This window comes from Colobus angolensis, unplaced genomic scaffold, assembly GCF_000951035.1.
Source record: "Colobus angolensis palliatus isolate OR3802 unplaced genomic scaffold, Cang.pa_1.0 Scaffold34, whole genome shotgun sequence".
Taxonomy (NCBI): Eukaryota; Metazoa; Chordata; class Mammalia; order Primates; family Cercopithecidae; genus Colobus; species Colobus angolensis.
In genome coordinates, this window is record NW_012116710.1 from 5627535 (window position 1) to 5643944 (window position 16410).

Sequence of the window (16410 nt, forward strand, 5' to 3'; positions counted from 1 at the left end):
TCACTGCAAGCTCCGCCTCCCGGGTTTACGACATTCTCCTGCCTCAGCCTCCCAAGTAGCTGGGACTATATATGCCCGCCACCTCGCCCGGCTAGTTTTTTGTACTTTTTAGTAGAGACGGGGTTTTACCGCGTTAGCCAGGATGGTCTCGATCTCCTGACCTCGTGATCCACCCGTCTTGGCCTCCCAAAGTGCAGGAATTACAGGCTTGAGCCACCGCGCCTGGCCTAAAATTCACTTTTTATCACCTTGACTGGCTTAAAAACAATAAACCCTACTTGATTTTATTTATGGCTGCAAGATGACTGTAGTTTTTCCTTGCCTAGAGTTTGTTTGAAACTTCCATAGTGAAGCAAAACTTGTTTATCTGCTAAATGACGCTTTTGTGACGTCATTAAATGTTAACAATGTAAGGCCAGGCGCAATGGCTCACGCCTGTATCCTAGCACTTTGGGAGGCCGAGGCCGGTGGATCTGAGGAGTTCGAGACCAGTCTGGCCAATATAGTGAAACCTCCTGTACTAAAAATACAAAAGTCAGCCAGGCATGGTGGCACGTGCCTGTAATCCCAGCTACTTGGGAGGCTGAGGCAGGAGAATTGCTTGAACGGGGAGGCAGAGTTTGCAGTGAGCTAAGATCGTGCCAGTGCACTCCAGCCTGGATGACAGAGCAAGACTTTCTGGGGGGAAAAAAAATCCCAACTACTTGGGAGGCTGAGACAGGAGAACCACTTGAGCCTGGGAAGCAGAGGTTGCAGTGAGTCGAGATTGTGCCATTGCACTCCAGCCTGGGTGACAGAGCAAGACTCCATCTCAAAAAAGAAAATTTTATTCACAGTAAATTCCCAATGTGGGTTATTCTCAAGCACACATGCATACATAAGCTTCAAGGTTTGTGAACAGCCTCTGCAAGTTACCTCTTCCCTCCAGTAGCAGTCAAAATCCTTCAACCAGGATCCTTCCAGGTGGTACCCCCCACTGCAAGGCATCTTCACAGGTTTGCATCCATACAAGTGGGAAGTTATCTACCATATGTTGCAATTATATAGATATTTTATGTTTTGAGACATGGTCTGGCCCTTTCGCCCAGGATGGAGTGTAGTTGTGCCATCACAGCTCAAGCGATCCTCCTGCCTCAGCCCCTATGAGTAGCTTGGACTATAGGAACAGTGCATGCCACCATGCCCACATTTTTTTTTCTTTTTTTGGGATGGAGTTTCACTTTCATTGCCCAGGCTGGAGTACAATGGCACAATCTCGGCTCACTGCAACCTCTGCCTCCCAGGTTTGAGTGATTCTCCTGCCTCAGCCTTCTGAGTAGCTGGGACTACAGGACCGTGCCACAATGCCCAGCTGATTTTTATTCTTTTAGCAGAGACGGGGTTTCACCATGTTGGTCAGGCTGGTCTCAAACTCCTGACCTTAGGTGATCCACCCACCTCAGCCTCCTAAAGTGCTGGGATTACAGGCGCTTGCGCCACCGCGCCCAGCACACTTTTGTATTTTTTGTAGACAGGGTTTTGCCATGTTGCCCAGGCTGGTCTCAAACTCCTGGCCTTAAGTGGTCTACACCTTGGCTTCCCAAAGTGCTGGGATTACAGGCATGGGCCACTCAGCAATTCCACTGGCAGGAATTTACCTCCTGATCAGTATCAGTGAAGTTGACCAAGATATTTGTGTAAAGATATGTGTTACAGTGCTGTTTACAATAGCAAAAATAGACCTGGAAATTACCCTTTGGGACCAGGTTGAGTAAATCATGACACACCTACACAATGACACTGTAAGGGCAAAGACAAGTCACTCTGAAATGATACAGAACACCAAGGTTTGGGGTTTTTTGACAACCTGTTGCCCAGACTGAGGTGCAGTGACGCCGTGGGGTGATCCACCTCAGCCTGCCAAGTAGCTGGGACTACAGGCACGTGCCACCATGCCCGGCTAATTTTTGTGTTTTTAGTAGAGACAGGGTTTCACCATGATGGCAAGGCTGGAAACTTTCTGAGATAGCGTCTCGCTCTGTCACCCAGGTTGGAGTGCAGTGGTGTTATCATTGCAGTGTTAACCTCCCAGGCTCAACTGACCCACCTGCCTCAGCCTCCTGAGTAGCTGGGACTACAGGTGTTCTGCAAAACCCACCTCAACTTTTTTTGTAGTGACAAGGTTTCACCATGCTGCCTTGGCTGGTCTTCACCTCCTGAGCTCAAATTATCTGCCCCGCCTTCGCCTCCCCAAAGTGCTGTGATTATAGGTGTGATGACCCACTGCGCCCGATAGAGCTTGCCTGGGCAGGGCCCAGTAAGAATGCCACTAAGCCTGCTGGATTTTCCTCAAAGACTCAACTGCTAGCACCATTCTCAGTCTGCAGCCCACCCTACTCCTCCTCTCAGGTCTCCGTATGCCTCCAGAGGGCCTGCGACTGTGCCCATGCCTGCTCGTGTCTCTGCAGGATAGACAGGGAGGAAAGCAGACATCCTGGAATCCCAGCAAGTGCTGTGTTTATTTTCCAAACAATTTTATTGAAATGTGTGTGCCAAGAGTACATGGGCAGCACAAATGAATGAACAGGAAAAAAAAAAAAATCACATGTACAGTAATTTTTTAAAAGTGAAGGTTAATCTTGGGAGATATCAGTTCCCCTCTCCCTCCCCCTGCAGACTTCCAGCGTTTCCATTAAGGTTAAGCCTCTACGAACCTAGCATTAAAAAAACAAAACAAAACAAAAAAAGGAATACAAGATCTTCTGCAAATAACAAAAACAAAAAACAAAAAATGGCATAAAGGAAAGAGAAATGCCTTCCTGCTCAGATGGGAGTCTTCCTAGGCACCTAATTAAGAGGCGTGCTGGGCGGTGGAGAAACACAACTTCAGAGTGTAAGGGTATGGACCATCTGAAAAGGAGAGAGAAGTTTGGTTGGGTCCCATCTTTGGAGGCTCCCCAAACCCAGGTCCCCTCAATTTTGCACCCATCTCCTATTTTCTGCAGGTCAACTGCAGGGGTCTAGGAAGTGACTGCCCAAAGTGAGGTTTAAAGATGAGCCAATTATTATCAATTATGCACAGCATTTCTCCTTCTCTTCCCTCATTCCCATAGAGAATTCCATTCCTATCTCCTTTGCCAGCCCAAGGCAGTGGGCCTCTCCCAGCAACTGGGTGGGCAAGTTTTACCTGCTGGATAGTGTTGCCTCTTTCCTAGGTAACAGAGTGGCTGTCCTACCTAAGCCAGTCTCTGATGCAAAGAGAGAATGCCACCTCCCTGGTGGACAAGCCTGAGCAACTCCCAAGCTGGCAGAGTGGCAGCAGGTAGTCAGGCTGGCTCTCTCCCATGAGGAGCACACGCTGCTCTCCAGGTGAGCAGGTCCCACCTGCCTGTGTCACCAGTAAGAAAATCCCCGGGGTCCTATCTTAAGGGCAGGAAAGACATGCTTGGCCTGAAGCCAGCCAACCCATTAGGTCACCAGGTTGATGCCTGCAGGACTCACAGATACTCACTTGGGTTTTTCATCTGGTAATGGTTCAGGAAGCCCAGAGTCTCCAGGGCATCGCTCTTAGATTCCCACTCCAGCAGTCCAGAGGAGCTGCGCTCACCTGATTTCAAAGCAAGGGGAAAAGCAATAGTTTTAGACTGACCCAATAGGAACGAGGCAGCTGCCCACCAACCACCAACTAGGGGAAGGATATGGGTGCACTCGACTCACTTTTGCCTGAGAATACTTTCACAGAAGATGGCCGCTTCACTCCCAGCTCATCGCAGATCTGCAAAAGAAATAGGTAGTAAATTAAATCTGGAACAAAAGGGCAGTCACACAGGATTCAAGCAGATCAGGCCCTGCATGACTCAGTATTTGAAGTTTTCAGGAGAAAAGGTCTGTAGATTTTATCACACACCCTAAAGGCATCCCAGCAACAATGCTCTTTTAATTATTAAGTTGCCTGAAATTGTGAGGCTGCTTTTTCTTTCTTTTTGAGACCGAGTCTCGCTGTCGCCCGGGCTGGAGTGCAGTGGCCGGATCTCAGCTCACTGCAAGCTCCGCCTCCCGGGTTTACACCATTCTCCTGCCTCAGCCTCCCGAGTAGCTGGGACTACAGGCACCCGCCACCTTGCCCGGCTAGCTTTTTGTATTTTTTTTTTTAGTAGAGACGGAGTTTCACCGCGTTAGCCAGGATGGTCTGGAACTCCTGACCTCGTGATCCGCCCGTGTCGGCCTCCCAAAGTGCTGGGATTACAGACTTGAGCCACCGCGCCCGGCCCTTGTCTCCCATCTTCAACAGCTATCTGGGTATCAGCACCGGGCTATTTGCTGAACGCAAGGCCAACATTTCAGACCACAGCCAGATCCACGTGAGTTCCTCCTCCCTTCCTGCTGCCTCAGTTGCCCGACTAAGCTTTACAGGGCCCCACCTTCTGATGGTATCAGGGTGATGGCACCCCAAGGCTCCGCCAATGCAGTTCTTGTGAAACTGGGCCCTCATCACTGGGCCTAGGAAGCAGCTTTCCCAGCAAACGAGCAGTTGCTCTGCTTGCCAAAAAGGCAAGGAAGGAACGCGGCAAACGGTATTGCTAGGAACTTGGTGCCATCCTCACCCTTTCCAGTTTTAGAGCAGGGATCTGTATCTGTCCTGGCCAATGCTGTGTCCCTAGCACTCAACCCAGGGCCAGGCAGCACAGGAGTTCAACAACTCTGCAAATAGGAGCTAGCTGCAGAAAAAACTGAAATGAATGGCCTACTCAGGCGGCCATGGTGAGGACCCGACTGCCTGCGTAGTTCCACAGCACACACCTCAAAGAAGTTCTCCTCGGTCACCTCCAGCGGGGCGTTGAAGAAGTGCAGCACATTGCTGGGGTGCTGGATGCGGTTCTTGGCTGCCTGCTCTGGGGTGGAGAACCGATTGTTCCGGGACTCACTGAAGTCTTTGTAACTGCAAGACCCGTCTTCCAACCCGTATGACTGACCGGGCATGATGGCTGGCTGCTTGGAGACACTGCAAGAGGGAAGAAAGGGGAGCCTTTGTCATACCCAGAGTTGTCCCCCAAGCTTTCCCCTGTGGCCTCCAGAAGCTCAGCTTGCCCTATGTGCCGTGGGGCATTGCTCTACAGCTGAGGCAAGGCTGACCCACTTTCTCCTGTGGTGTCAGAGAAACATCTGGGAACACACCTGCCACACACACCCCATTTCTGTGTGAATCAGCACCTTGGCCTCACTGTGCTCCTCTGCTGGGCCCTGTTCCCCTCCTTTTCTCTCCCCTGTACCTCTGCCACCCTCCCTAGCCTGAGCACCTACCAGACATTCAGCTTCTGCCCAAACATGAAGTTGTTGTTGAGGTGGGTAATGGCCCGGTCCACAGCGTAGCCATCAGCCATCTCCACCATGGCGGCCCCTGGCTTGCTTTTCATGAATTTCACCTTGGGGAGAGTAGCTGCAGTCAGCACCTCCGTCCAGCTGCCAGGATCCCCTCTCCTACCCCTCCCAAGTTAGTAATAATAACCCCTGCTCTGGCTCTGGGCTCCCATGTCCTCACAGTGAATTGGGACCACTAGAAAAACATGCCTGGCCCACACCAAGTACTCAACCCAAGGTGAGAAGCAGAGCCTGGGTCATGTTTTTAACTGTGGGACATAACCCAACAGTAAGTCATTTAGTGAAGCACGACAGAAAACTGTGCAGGAATGAGAAATCAAATCAGCCATTTTCACCATTTTGCCTGTTACACAGACATGTGTGATCTATGGATGGCTGTGTCTACGGTCACAAGGTCAAATACTCCTTCAGCTGGGTTACAATGGAGCAGTGCCGGCTCCGGAGCCAGGTGGTCTGACTCTGAGTCCTGCTTCACTTGAAGGCTATGTGAACCCGGGTGGGTATCTGAGCCCTCCGTCCTCCACTTCCCCCGTCCATCTCATTAAGGATTAATGTGAGAAATTACACAGGTCACTACATGTAAAGCACCTTTAACAGTACCTGGTAACTAACAACACTTCACCTGTGTTATGAACTACTCTAAGTAATGGGCCAAGTCAGGAACTACACAAAGGCTCCCAAGACCCAGATGGGTTTAATGTAAGGAAAACGTCACATGGTTTCAGGTAGACACTTAGTCACCACCAGCCCCAGTCAACTATCCCATGGGAAGGCAGAAGGTCTAGTGTTGCCAGGTCTTCAAGTTTTCAGGAGGAAATCCTTAAACGATAGTGTTTCACTATAATGGGTTCATTTTTATGTTTTATAAATCTATACTGATGTACTAGTAAGTATTAGTACTTTTATGTGATAAAGTCATTTTTCTTAAAACATTCGTAATTCAAAAACAAAACACCCACATGCAGTGAGGACCAAACAAAGCCCGTCTGCAAGCAGGCTGCCTGGGCTCACTGAGTCACTCACTCCAGGCCTGCCGGCCCAGCGCCACACCAGGCTCCCCCTGGTTCTTCCCCCTGTGCTGACTGGCAAGACATAAGGCTCAGTGAGGAACCCAGCGGGCCTGGTAGCAGCTCACCTTCTCCACATTGCCATACAAGCAGAAGACATTGAAGACTCGATCACAGTTCATCTTAGATTGATCCAAGCCATAGACCATGAGCACAGGGCTGTCGGCGTGAGGGCCATACTCGGGTGGTGGGGGAGGGGGTGGGGGATGCCCATACTGGGGGCCGTAGCGACTTGGGCCCCGACGGTGACCCCCCACTGGTGGACCCATCCTTCTCCCTTCGTAGTGAGGTGGGGGGGGCCCGTAGCCCTCATCATGGTAATGGCTGTGGTACCCACCGTGGGGCCCTCCTGGGGGGTGGGAAGGAAAGAGAGGGAGGACGGGTGAGAATTTGCACGGCGGGCGGCGGGCAGGGGCACATGAGCCACGGGAGTCCACGGAGGGGAACCCCCTGCCCTCACCATATTCTGCGGGGTGATCTCCCAGGAGAGGGGGCTGCCTCTGGCGTTTGTTGGGGTTGCTGCCAGGGTCACCTGTGGACAGAGAAAACAGTTAGGAGCCTCACTCAGAAATTGGGGTCTCTCCCTCCCTCCTGACTGCACAGGCTGATGTGAGTCCCCCAGCTCCTGCAAACTGCAAGCCCTCCCTTCCTCAAGGGCTGCGGGGCCTCCTTTTGTGATGTGACCTATGGCAGGCATGAAGCCCGAGCCTCAAAGCTGGTGCCCACTCCTTCCTCCGCTCACACCAAAGGGTTGGTCTTGTTCTGTGAAGGACAAGGCCAGGTTCTGTGTTCTCAGCTGCCCTGGCCCTGGGAGAAAGCCTAGCTCCCAGGCCCTCTGGGGAACCTGCAGCTGCTACAGAAGCTCATGTATTATGGAGGGCCAAAAGCAGCTTTCTAAACTGACTCCCAATGAAGGGAGAGTAGATTAAGAACAGAAAAATAACCCAGGAGGGAAGCAAGCATGCTTGCCCCCCAAGCCCCCAAGGTTTTAGGAGCTCCAGACTGTCTCTGTAGATCCCTTCTTTCTTAATCCCAGTCCCCCCTCCCTCCCAGTCCCGCCAGCCCAAGAGGGACTGACTGTAGGAGCTGACAAGCAGGGCAATGGCAAAATCAGTTCAAAGAAGCAATCATGTACAAGGTATCGACATTCCCACACCCGACAATGGCGCAGATCCACCCGACCCCAGCAGTTTGTAATCACTGCTGTTAACTTAGCGCTTAAGTGGCAGGCACTGGGCTAAGCGCTTTACAGACATCACAGATTCTCAAATTCCTCACAACAACCCTATGAGGTAGGTTCTGATATTTCAGCCCCATTTTACAGATAAGAAGACTGAGTCGTTAACTTTTAACTGAGCAGTTAAAAGACGCTTGGCCCAAAGTCACAAAGCAAGTCAGTGACTGAACCAGATTTGAACCCAGGTCTGGCTGACTCCAAAACCCAGGGCTCGAAACCACTGCCCTTTCCTGCCACCCGGCCTGGGTTTTGTTACCAGTCATTACAAAGATGGAAAAGGACTACTTACAGCAGAAGTACAGAGTACAATGTCCATTTGTCACAAAAAACAAATCTGTATTTTCTCTTACCATTGGACGCTTCAACAGTGAGTTAGCACAGTTCTGAAAGATGGCGTCCCATCAAACATACACTGCGACCCTGCATCACATGGTTTTACAGTCATAAATACAAGTCACGGTACACATCCGCTACAATTTTTTTAAAGAATTGTTTTAAAAGTCAGTATTTTGATTAAATCAAAAATGGCTCACAGATGTTCTGTCCTCAGAAGATATCAGAAAAGTGGAAATAAAGGTGTATGAAGTGGGTAGTGTCCCTCCATGTTGTCACCTCCTCACATATGTGCTGCAGTGCGGTGGTGCGGTGCTTCTGGCTGTGTAGCGCTCCGTGTGCGTGTCTCCTGGTATGAGGTGTGCCAGTGGCCCCACTACGCTCGCGCTTTTGGCCTTGGGAGCGCACCTGGTTACCCGGCAGCAGGTAACTGTGTGCCTCTGAGCTGTTTGGCTGTCTGGTTTTAGGTCTGTTTTGGTTTTTTTGATTTTTTTTGTTGTGGTTAAATTTTTTTTGTTTCTGATCTCCAGTTGGTGCAGATTATGTTGGCAGCCGGTGACTGCAGAAAAAATAAAAATATCAAAACAGAAAAAAAAGAAGGCCCTCCCCAAACCAAAGGACTTAAAAAACAAAACCCATATGGCGAGGAATGGAGAGAGGATCCTATTGTCTTGGAGGCCCATGGAATCTACTTCCGTCTATGAAACGTTCTCCGAAAAGAGCACCGCTCGCTGGCTGGCTGGGACAGCTCTGTTCTCTGTGTTTCCTACTTCTGTGTACATTCTCGGGTTCAAGTTTGCTTGGATTTTGACTTTTTTAATGTTTAATAAAAAAAGCAGTGTCTGCTGCCATGTTGCGTCTCTTTCTCTCTTTGTCTCTGTATGCCTCTGTCTCTGTGCTTGTAGCTGTTCCTTGGAGCGCGGTGTGGTGTTCTTGATGTAGTGAGCTCAAGTCTGCAGCTGTTTCTGGGGACGTGGTGGAGGCTGCATGTTCTGTTCTCTCCAGGAAGAGCTAGTGGTTTTCTACCCTGTGTGTTGGTGAGCAATGTGCAGAGGCAGAGCCGCTGAAGTATGGTTCCTGAGGGGTGGCGAAGCACCGCCCTCACTCCAGGTCACCTCATCAGCCCTTGTTTTTTTTTGGGCCCCAGCCTTGGGGCTGCCAAAGCTGAGAGGCATCAAAACCAATGCACAGCCAGCCCCCTGCCACTAGCCCCTGCCGTTCTGCACATCTTCTATTTATGTTCCTTGGAGAAGAAATGGTTGTTGCCATGTTTCTGTTAGCAGTCATGTAATGCCATTGCCCGCTCTGGTACATTCACTTGGTCACCAATTTGCCTCTGACCTTTGGAGGGAGCAGCCAGGCCCACAGGGCCCACTGTGAGGATCCTGGGGAGAGTCTAGCCCACCCTGCCCACTGCTTCCCAGATGCAAGGGCAAGCAAGACAGGCCTGCCTATGAATGGGGGGCTTTGGCCTCTCAGGGCCTGTGCGATGTCAGCATCGAGCCTCCTCCCTCAGCCCATGGCCTGGTCGGACGTATCAGACCAAGACAGACACAGAGATGGATGTCTTGTTGGGGGGCTGCCGCTGTTTCTCATAGGCAATCCTCCACCTCTCCCTGCTACCAAAGGCAAACCATTCTTGACAGACACTAGGAAGGGGGTTGTCCATTTGGGCCACCTGCAGAGATGTTGCGTCCCCTCTACAAATGATGTGAGGCATGTCCGCCCTGGTCCAATCCAGAGTGTCTCACCTCCACAGGGTCAGCTTGCTCAAAGGCTTGTTGCAAGAGCCCGGGAGATCTCATTGCCCCCCACACTGTCACTCCCCCAAATCAGACCCTCTCAACAACGCAGAACAAGAGGACAATTCCTGGCCCAACAAGAGTGGAGTCAGTGACCCTAACCAGACTCTCAAAGGAGCCACTGCTGATTTCTAAGGCCACCCCCGTGCCTCATCCTCAGTGAGGCCCTGCTCCCCAACCGTCCAGGCTTCTGCCTTGCCTCTGTATCCTGGGCAGCATCGGAAGGCCCCAAGCAGCAGTGAAGACCAAAGGAGGCCTCTCACGCCCCCTATCCCATTAGGATGTCCAAGAGCTAACCCCAAGGCCCTCCCATGTCCATGGGGAGCCCAATGGCATTACATAACCCTGAGCCCAGGCCTATGAAGTGCACTAGTCGAGTGAAGGCAAGGCAGGTGTGTTTAGAACAAAGTGGCCATCAAGATTACCTTGTCCACTGAGATTGGGGTTTGTGTAGTCCCAAGTATCCTGATCATTCTTGAACACATTCAAGCGTGTAGGCTGCAAGGACAAGACAAGGCTTGAGATCAGCCATGCCCCAGCTCACCTGGAAGCTGACGAGGGGCAGTCAGTCACCTCCCAGACGTACCTTTGCATATTCGATCTTCAGAGTGCAACAGCCAGAATAGATATCAGCCCCATTGAGAGAGGCCTTGGCCCGCTGGGCACTTTGAACAGAGTCAAATGTGAGTCAAATTAAGGAAAGTCTCATCACAGGAGATCTTGGAGGAGAAGGGCTTCAGGTTACCCCAGAGAGGGATAAGGACAACGTGGTATCCCAAGCCTGTGGTACAGGTAGAGGCTTTGGGATTAGCTCACTGCCCAGTCACTAGCCTCAGGTTGAGAGACCAAACTGGTGTTGATGGACTCAACGCTGCCCTGGGTGAGTAGTTACTGACCAGAGTTCTCTCATAATCTGCACCCCCACCCACAGCTACTAGCAACCCCTTCTGCCACACCACCTTCTCCATCTCAGCCCTCTGGCCCTTCGACTAAATCTGAAACAACCACCCAACTACAGCTGTGCCCTGAAAGTCCATCAGTGGCTTTTTCCTGCCTCTGCCCCAAGCATCACATCACTGTCTAGGATGCCCTAAAAACTTCTTCCAAACCCGTCAGCTTGCCAGCTACTCTGCGATCCTCAGATCTTTCAGTTTCTCCATCCAAAACAAGCTCCTTCTGACTTTACAACCTTTGCAGAGGCTGTTTCTTTCACCTTGAGTATCAGCTCCTATTTGTTCATAGAAATAGGACATCACCTCCTCAGAAATCTTCACAAATGCCCCGCCTTTTTTTTTTCTGGATATGGTCTTGCTGTGTTGCCCAGGATGGAGTGCAGTGGTACAGTCTCGGCTCACTGCAATCTCCACCTTCCAGGCCCAAGCGATTCTCTTGCCTCGGCCTCCAGAGTAGCTGGGATTACAGGCATTCACCACCATGCCTTATTAATTTTTGTATTATTCGGCCAGGCGCAGTGGCTCAAGCCTGTAATCCCAGCACTTTGGGAGGCCAAGACAAGCGGATCACGAGGTCAGGAGATCAAGACCATCCTGGCTAACAGTGAAACCCCGTCTCTACTAAAAAAATACAAAAAACTAGCCGGGCGAGGTGTAGTCCCAGCTACTTGGGAGGCTGAGGCAGGAGAATGGCATAAACCCGGGAGGCGGAGCTTGCAGTGAGCTGAGATCCGGCCACTGTGCTCCAGCCTGGGCGACAGAGCGAGACTCCGTCTCAACAACAACAAAAAAATTTGTATTAGCCGGGTGCAGTGGCTCAAGCCTGTAATCCCAGCACTTTGGGAGGCCAAGACAAGCGGATCACGAGGTCAGGAGATCGAGACCATTCCGGCTAACCCAGTGAAACCCCGTCTCTACTAAAAATACAAAAAACTAGCCGGGCAAGGTGGCGGGCGCCTGTAGTCCCAGCTACTCCGGAGGCTGGGGCAGAAGAATGGCGTGAACCCGGGGGGCGGAGCTTGCAGTGAGCCGAGATCCGGCCACTGCACTCCAGCCGGGGCGACAGAGCAAGACTCCGTCTCAAAAAAAAAAAAAAATTGTATTATTAGAGACAGGGTTTCACCATGTTGGCCAGGCTGGTCTCAAACTCCTGACCTCAGGTGATCCGCCCGCCTCGGCCTCTGAAAGTGCTGGGATTGCAAGTATGAGCCACTACACCCAGCCCCACATCCCCTTTTAAATAAGTTTCTTTTCCCAAAGGTCCATTTTCTCAGGACCTCTTGAGACTATGTTCCCCAGACCTTGGTCACTCGTATTTGGCTTAGAATAAACATGTTTAAAAATAAATTCCTAGCCAAGCACGGTGGCTAATGCCTGTAATCCCACCACTTTGGGAGGCTGAGATGGGTGGATTGCCTGGGGTCAGGAGTTCAAAACCAGCCTGGCCAACGTGAAACCACATCTCTACCAAAAATACAAAAAACTAGCTGGGCATGCTGGTGGGCGCCTATAATCCTACTAGGGAGGCTGAGGCAGGAGAATTGCTTGAACCCAGGAGGCAGAGGTTGCAGTGAGCCAAGGTCGCGCCACTGCACTCCAGCCTCGGCAACGAGGGCTAAACTCCATCTCAAAATGTAAATAAATAATAAAAAGAAAACAAAAATAAATTCCTTCGTATCGCCTAACACACGCTCTCTCCCCTAAGATCTGCATGTCCACACAATATGCCTCATTCTTTAACAGCCTCCCCACTCAGTCACTGGGCTCTGTGAAGGCATCTGGCACATGGCAGCCACTCCCAAGGTCAGCAGACACATGCTGGCTCAAAGAATGACCACTGTCAAGCCCTGCAAGAGTCCCTACCCTAAGGAACACCCGTTTTCCAGCAAAGGATATTCCACCATCGCCTGAACTCCATTCTTCCTGAAAATGACAATTCTCTGGACGGGGCCACAAGGATTACAGATAGTGTAAAGAACATCCTGCAAAAGCAAACACAGGCAAGATGAAGAGGCACTGCCAGGTCAGTCTGGCTTAGGGGAGGGAATGGGGAGAAAAGGAAGAAGGGAGACCTCACAAGAAATGCCTGCTGGCACGCACCGTGGTGATCGAATAAATGGGGTTCAGGATGGTAAAGAGAAGCACACTGTTCACGCTCCGGGAGTCATCCGAGTCCCCGGGGCGGGAGATCTTCTGGCTGGTAGAGTAGTTGACAAAAGCTGGGTGACCGGCAATGTATATTTGGTTGTCGGCTGCGTAGTTTACTGCGTTGCAAGCCCCCAACACATCTTCAAACTCCACCAGTGCTTGTCTCTTTTTAGGCATTACCACCACATAGCTGGCAGAGAGAACACAGGTTTCAATCCTCTCAGGAAAATGAACACAGGAGGAGGGTATCACTTGATTTTTTTGAGAACTGACTCCTCCACGGCCTCTGGACTCCTCTGTAGCCCTATCATGGTCATGGTTCCCCGACCTGAACACCCCATGACACAAGTAGTACCAAAGGCCAAAGAGGGCTAGCTGAGCTAGACCTCCTCGGGGAAGCCTTCCTGACCTCTCCTCACCAGACTAACAGATGCCGCCCATAGGATGGCTTCTTGAGCTTACGCTCCCAACGGTGTAAATCACTCTAGGAGAGCAACTTTCTAAGAGAAGGAATCCAGATACAGCTCACTACTGTATCTGCAGTATATAGCATGCACCAAATATTCAGTAACTATTTGCTGAATGAAAGAACACTGGCCAGGAGCAGTGGCTCATGCCACTAACCCTAAAACTTGGGAGGGCTAAGTGGGCAGATTGCTTGGGCCCAGGAGTTTGAGACCAGCCTGGCCAACATGGCAAAACCTTGCCTCTACAAAAAAATATAAAAATTAGCCAGGCATGGCGGCGCATGCCTGTAGTCCCAGCTACTCAGAAGGCTGAGGCAGAAGGATTGCCTGAGCCTGGGTAAGACTGTGCCACTACACTCCAGCCTGGGCCATAGAGCGAGACCTTGCTCTGTCTTAAAAAAAAGAAACTTAAAAAAAAAAAAACTTAAAAACTAGAAACTACAAGGCAAAGGAAAAAGGAAGGAAGGAAAAAGGATCATGGAACTTGCTGTAATCTGACAAAAAGTACAATGGTCAAGCCAAAAGCAGAGGGGCCACAGAACCTAGACCAGTATGGCAACAAAATCACTACTTCCAACCAGAAATCGTGGACACACAAGGGCACGAAGAAGTCAACTTTGGAAGCCCAACTCCTGGCCTCCAAGCCCAGTACCTGATGGGTCCAAACTCCTGCAAGGCCTCCACAAGGTCAGCTTCCACCACACCGTCAATCAGGCCCCTGATGTGGACAACTGGGGAGGCAGGGGTTTTGTGCGGGTCATCGTAGTTCTCCTGAGAAAGGAAGCAAAAATAAGAATTCTTTTCTTGCTGTATGAGATGACGGCCCACTGGCCTTTGTGCTGTTGCAGACCCAGTCAGATAAAGACAGTTGGATGTCATCCAGAAAGGATGTACAGAACAGACAAAGGGCAGCAACTGAAGTCAATCAGCCCAAAAGGATTCTGGGTCAGCAGAAGAGTGGTCCCGAGTGGGTGGTCACTTGCCCTCTGGCTCTTGCTGTAGCTTCTGAGGAAGGCAGATGGAGGGAGGACCACACAAGTCCCAAATATTACGTTCTTTCAGGGACCCTCCTCTATTCCCTCTGGTCCACTTGACCAAGGAAACATGGGAAAAGAGTAGCTGGAGGAGACACACTGGGAGGAAGGGCTCTAATAGCTATCTGCTACAGTTTGAATGAGGACATCCCCTCTGCATGTGCCCCAAATTCCTTACCCTTTCACTGGCTCAGCCACCGTCACCTAGCTAAGTACACCTGTTCGCCACCACTCACACCTAGGTTCAGTCAGGGCAAAAAACAACACGTGCCCCAGAAACTGGGGCAGCCAGGCCAGTCTTGACCCCTTCTAGTCTTGAATCACCCTCCCACCAAAATCTGCTTTGGAAATTATTGCCTAGGTCAGACTTAGGAAAAACAGGACAAGAAAAGTCTCATTTATTTTTTGAGATGGAGTCTCACTCTGCCACCCAGGATGGAGTGCTATGGCATGATCTCGGTCTACTGCAACCTCCACCTCTCAGGTTCAAGCGATTCTCCTGCCTCAGCCTCCCGAGTAGCTGGAATTATAGGCCCCCGCCACCACACTTGGCTAATTTTTTTGAATTTTTAGTAAAGATCGTGTTTTGCCATGTTGACCAGGCTGTTCTTGAATTCCTGACCTCAGGTGATCTGCCTGCCTCAGCCTCCCAAGTGATGGGATTACAGGCATGAGCCCCCACGCTCAGACGGAAGGTCTTTTAGAAAGACCAGAAACTCCAATCCATGCCATTAAGAACCAAGACTGCTCCTTCCTAGAAGTATCTTACACCCACCCATCCACAGACAAAAGCCTCTGGTCATCAGGAGTAAAATTAACTCTCTTTCACCTCTCCTGGGCTCTGGGACCAGTCCCCTGTCTGAGAATCACTGGGCTTCTGCCAGTGAAGAGCGTGGAATGGGGGTAGAATTGGATTCTATTTCAGGAATGAACCACCCGAACCACAGGGGGAGGCACTCCCTCCAGGTTAGCAGCTCCCACAAATGGGAGTTCTAACTGCAGCCCTGCCCCTCACTAGCTGTGCCACCTACGGTAATTCACCTCATTTCTCTCCTAGCCAATTTCCCCCTCTGTAAATCGGGAATCCCAGTATCTCTCCCAACCTCACGGAGGAGCGTTTCAATTAAGATGCCTTTAAAACGTGTGGGAAAAGGCCTGACGAAGATTAAAACGCTAGCAACTCATAACCCCTAAATTCCAGAAAACCCTGCAAATGGGCTGCACTGGAAGACTTCAAGATCTTGGAAGGAGTGGGGACTGTGCCCCACTCCAAAAGCAACGACTGGTGTTTTCGGAGGGAGTGATTACAAGGGATCGAAATTCCAGCACGGCCAGGGAAGTTTCGTTTATCAAATCCTCGGTACCCAATGAATCCCCAAAAACTGTATGCAAGCTTGTGATAGTTTCAAATCTTCGCTCAACTCCTAAAAGGCTAAAAGTGCATTTAACAAATCTTTCTCTTCCCATTTTCAATGCCTACAAAAATGAGGGAGATATTCTGTTCCAGTATTTAGACTAAACACATCCATTGCTGTATAGAAAGTCTGGGCCTCAGAGATTAAGCTGCCATCGGACGTAATTCCCCACTCCAGAGGACAAGGCCGCCCCCACCCGTTCCCGCTCACGAGGCGCTCCCCCAACCGCCCACGAGGCCGGGCGGGAGAACTGCGCCTGCGCATGGGGCCAGCGAAGAAAATGATAAAGGGGAAAAAAACCGGCCGGGCCTCGTGCCCGGCCCCCACACGCCAGCCCACGGCGCCTGCGCCCTGGGCCGCTCGCCTCACGAGCTACTTCCTCTGTGCTCCCCCCCCCACCCCGCTCCGGACCGCGCGCACGCGCAGGCGCCTGTCCTCGCGCAAACTCCGCCGTTTGCCCAACGGCCGCCCCTCCCCCACACCGTCAACGGCGCGATGGCCTGAGCGCGTGCGCAGAAGCCCCCTCAAAAAATAAAATGCCCTCAAGGTGGGAAATTGTCCCGCACTTCCCGGCCTTCCCGACTCCTAGGGCCCTG

The 16410-nt window shown here is 51.1% G+C and overlaps 1 protein-coding gene across 1 annotated transcript in view; it reads right to left on the reverse strand.

The window, feature by feature from the left end:
* Positions 1-2489: 2489 nt before the first annotated feature.
* The window catches only part of HNRNPL (heterogeneous nuclear ribonucleoprotein L), a 16572-nt gene continuing 2651 nt past the window's right edge, over positions 2490-16410 (reverse strand). Inside the window, exons 2-13 of the mRNA XM_011952399.1 lie at positions 14018-14136; positions 12851-13088; positions 12647-12732; positions 10384-10480; positions 10223-10295; positions 6886-6957; positions 6494-6774; positions 5281-5402; positions 4780-4981; positions 3697-3754; positions 3491-3586; positions 2490-2889 (exon numbers count right to left, since the gene is read on the reverse strand). Coding sequence (XP_011807789.1) covers positions 2831-2889; positions 3491-3586; positions 3697-3754; positions 4780-4981; positions 5281-5402; positions 6494-6774; positions 6886-6957; positions 10223-10295; positions 10384-10480; positions 12647-12732; positions 12851-13075 — 1371 coding nt within the window. The 5' untranslated portion in view covers positions 13076-13088; positions 14018-14136 and the 3' untranslated portion in view covers positions 2490-2830. The remainder of the gene's footprint in view (positions 2890-3490; positions 3587-3696; positions 3755-4779; positions 4982-5280; positions 5403-6493; positions 6775-6885; positions 6958-10222; positions 10296-10383; positions 10481-12646; positions 12733-12850; positions 13089-14017; positions 14137-16410) is intronic.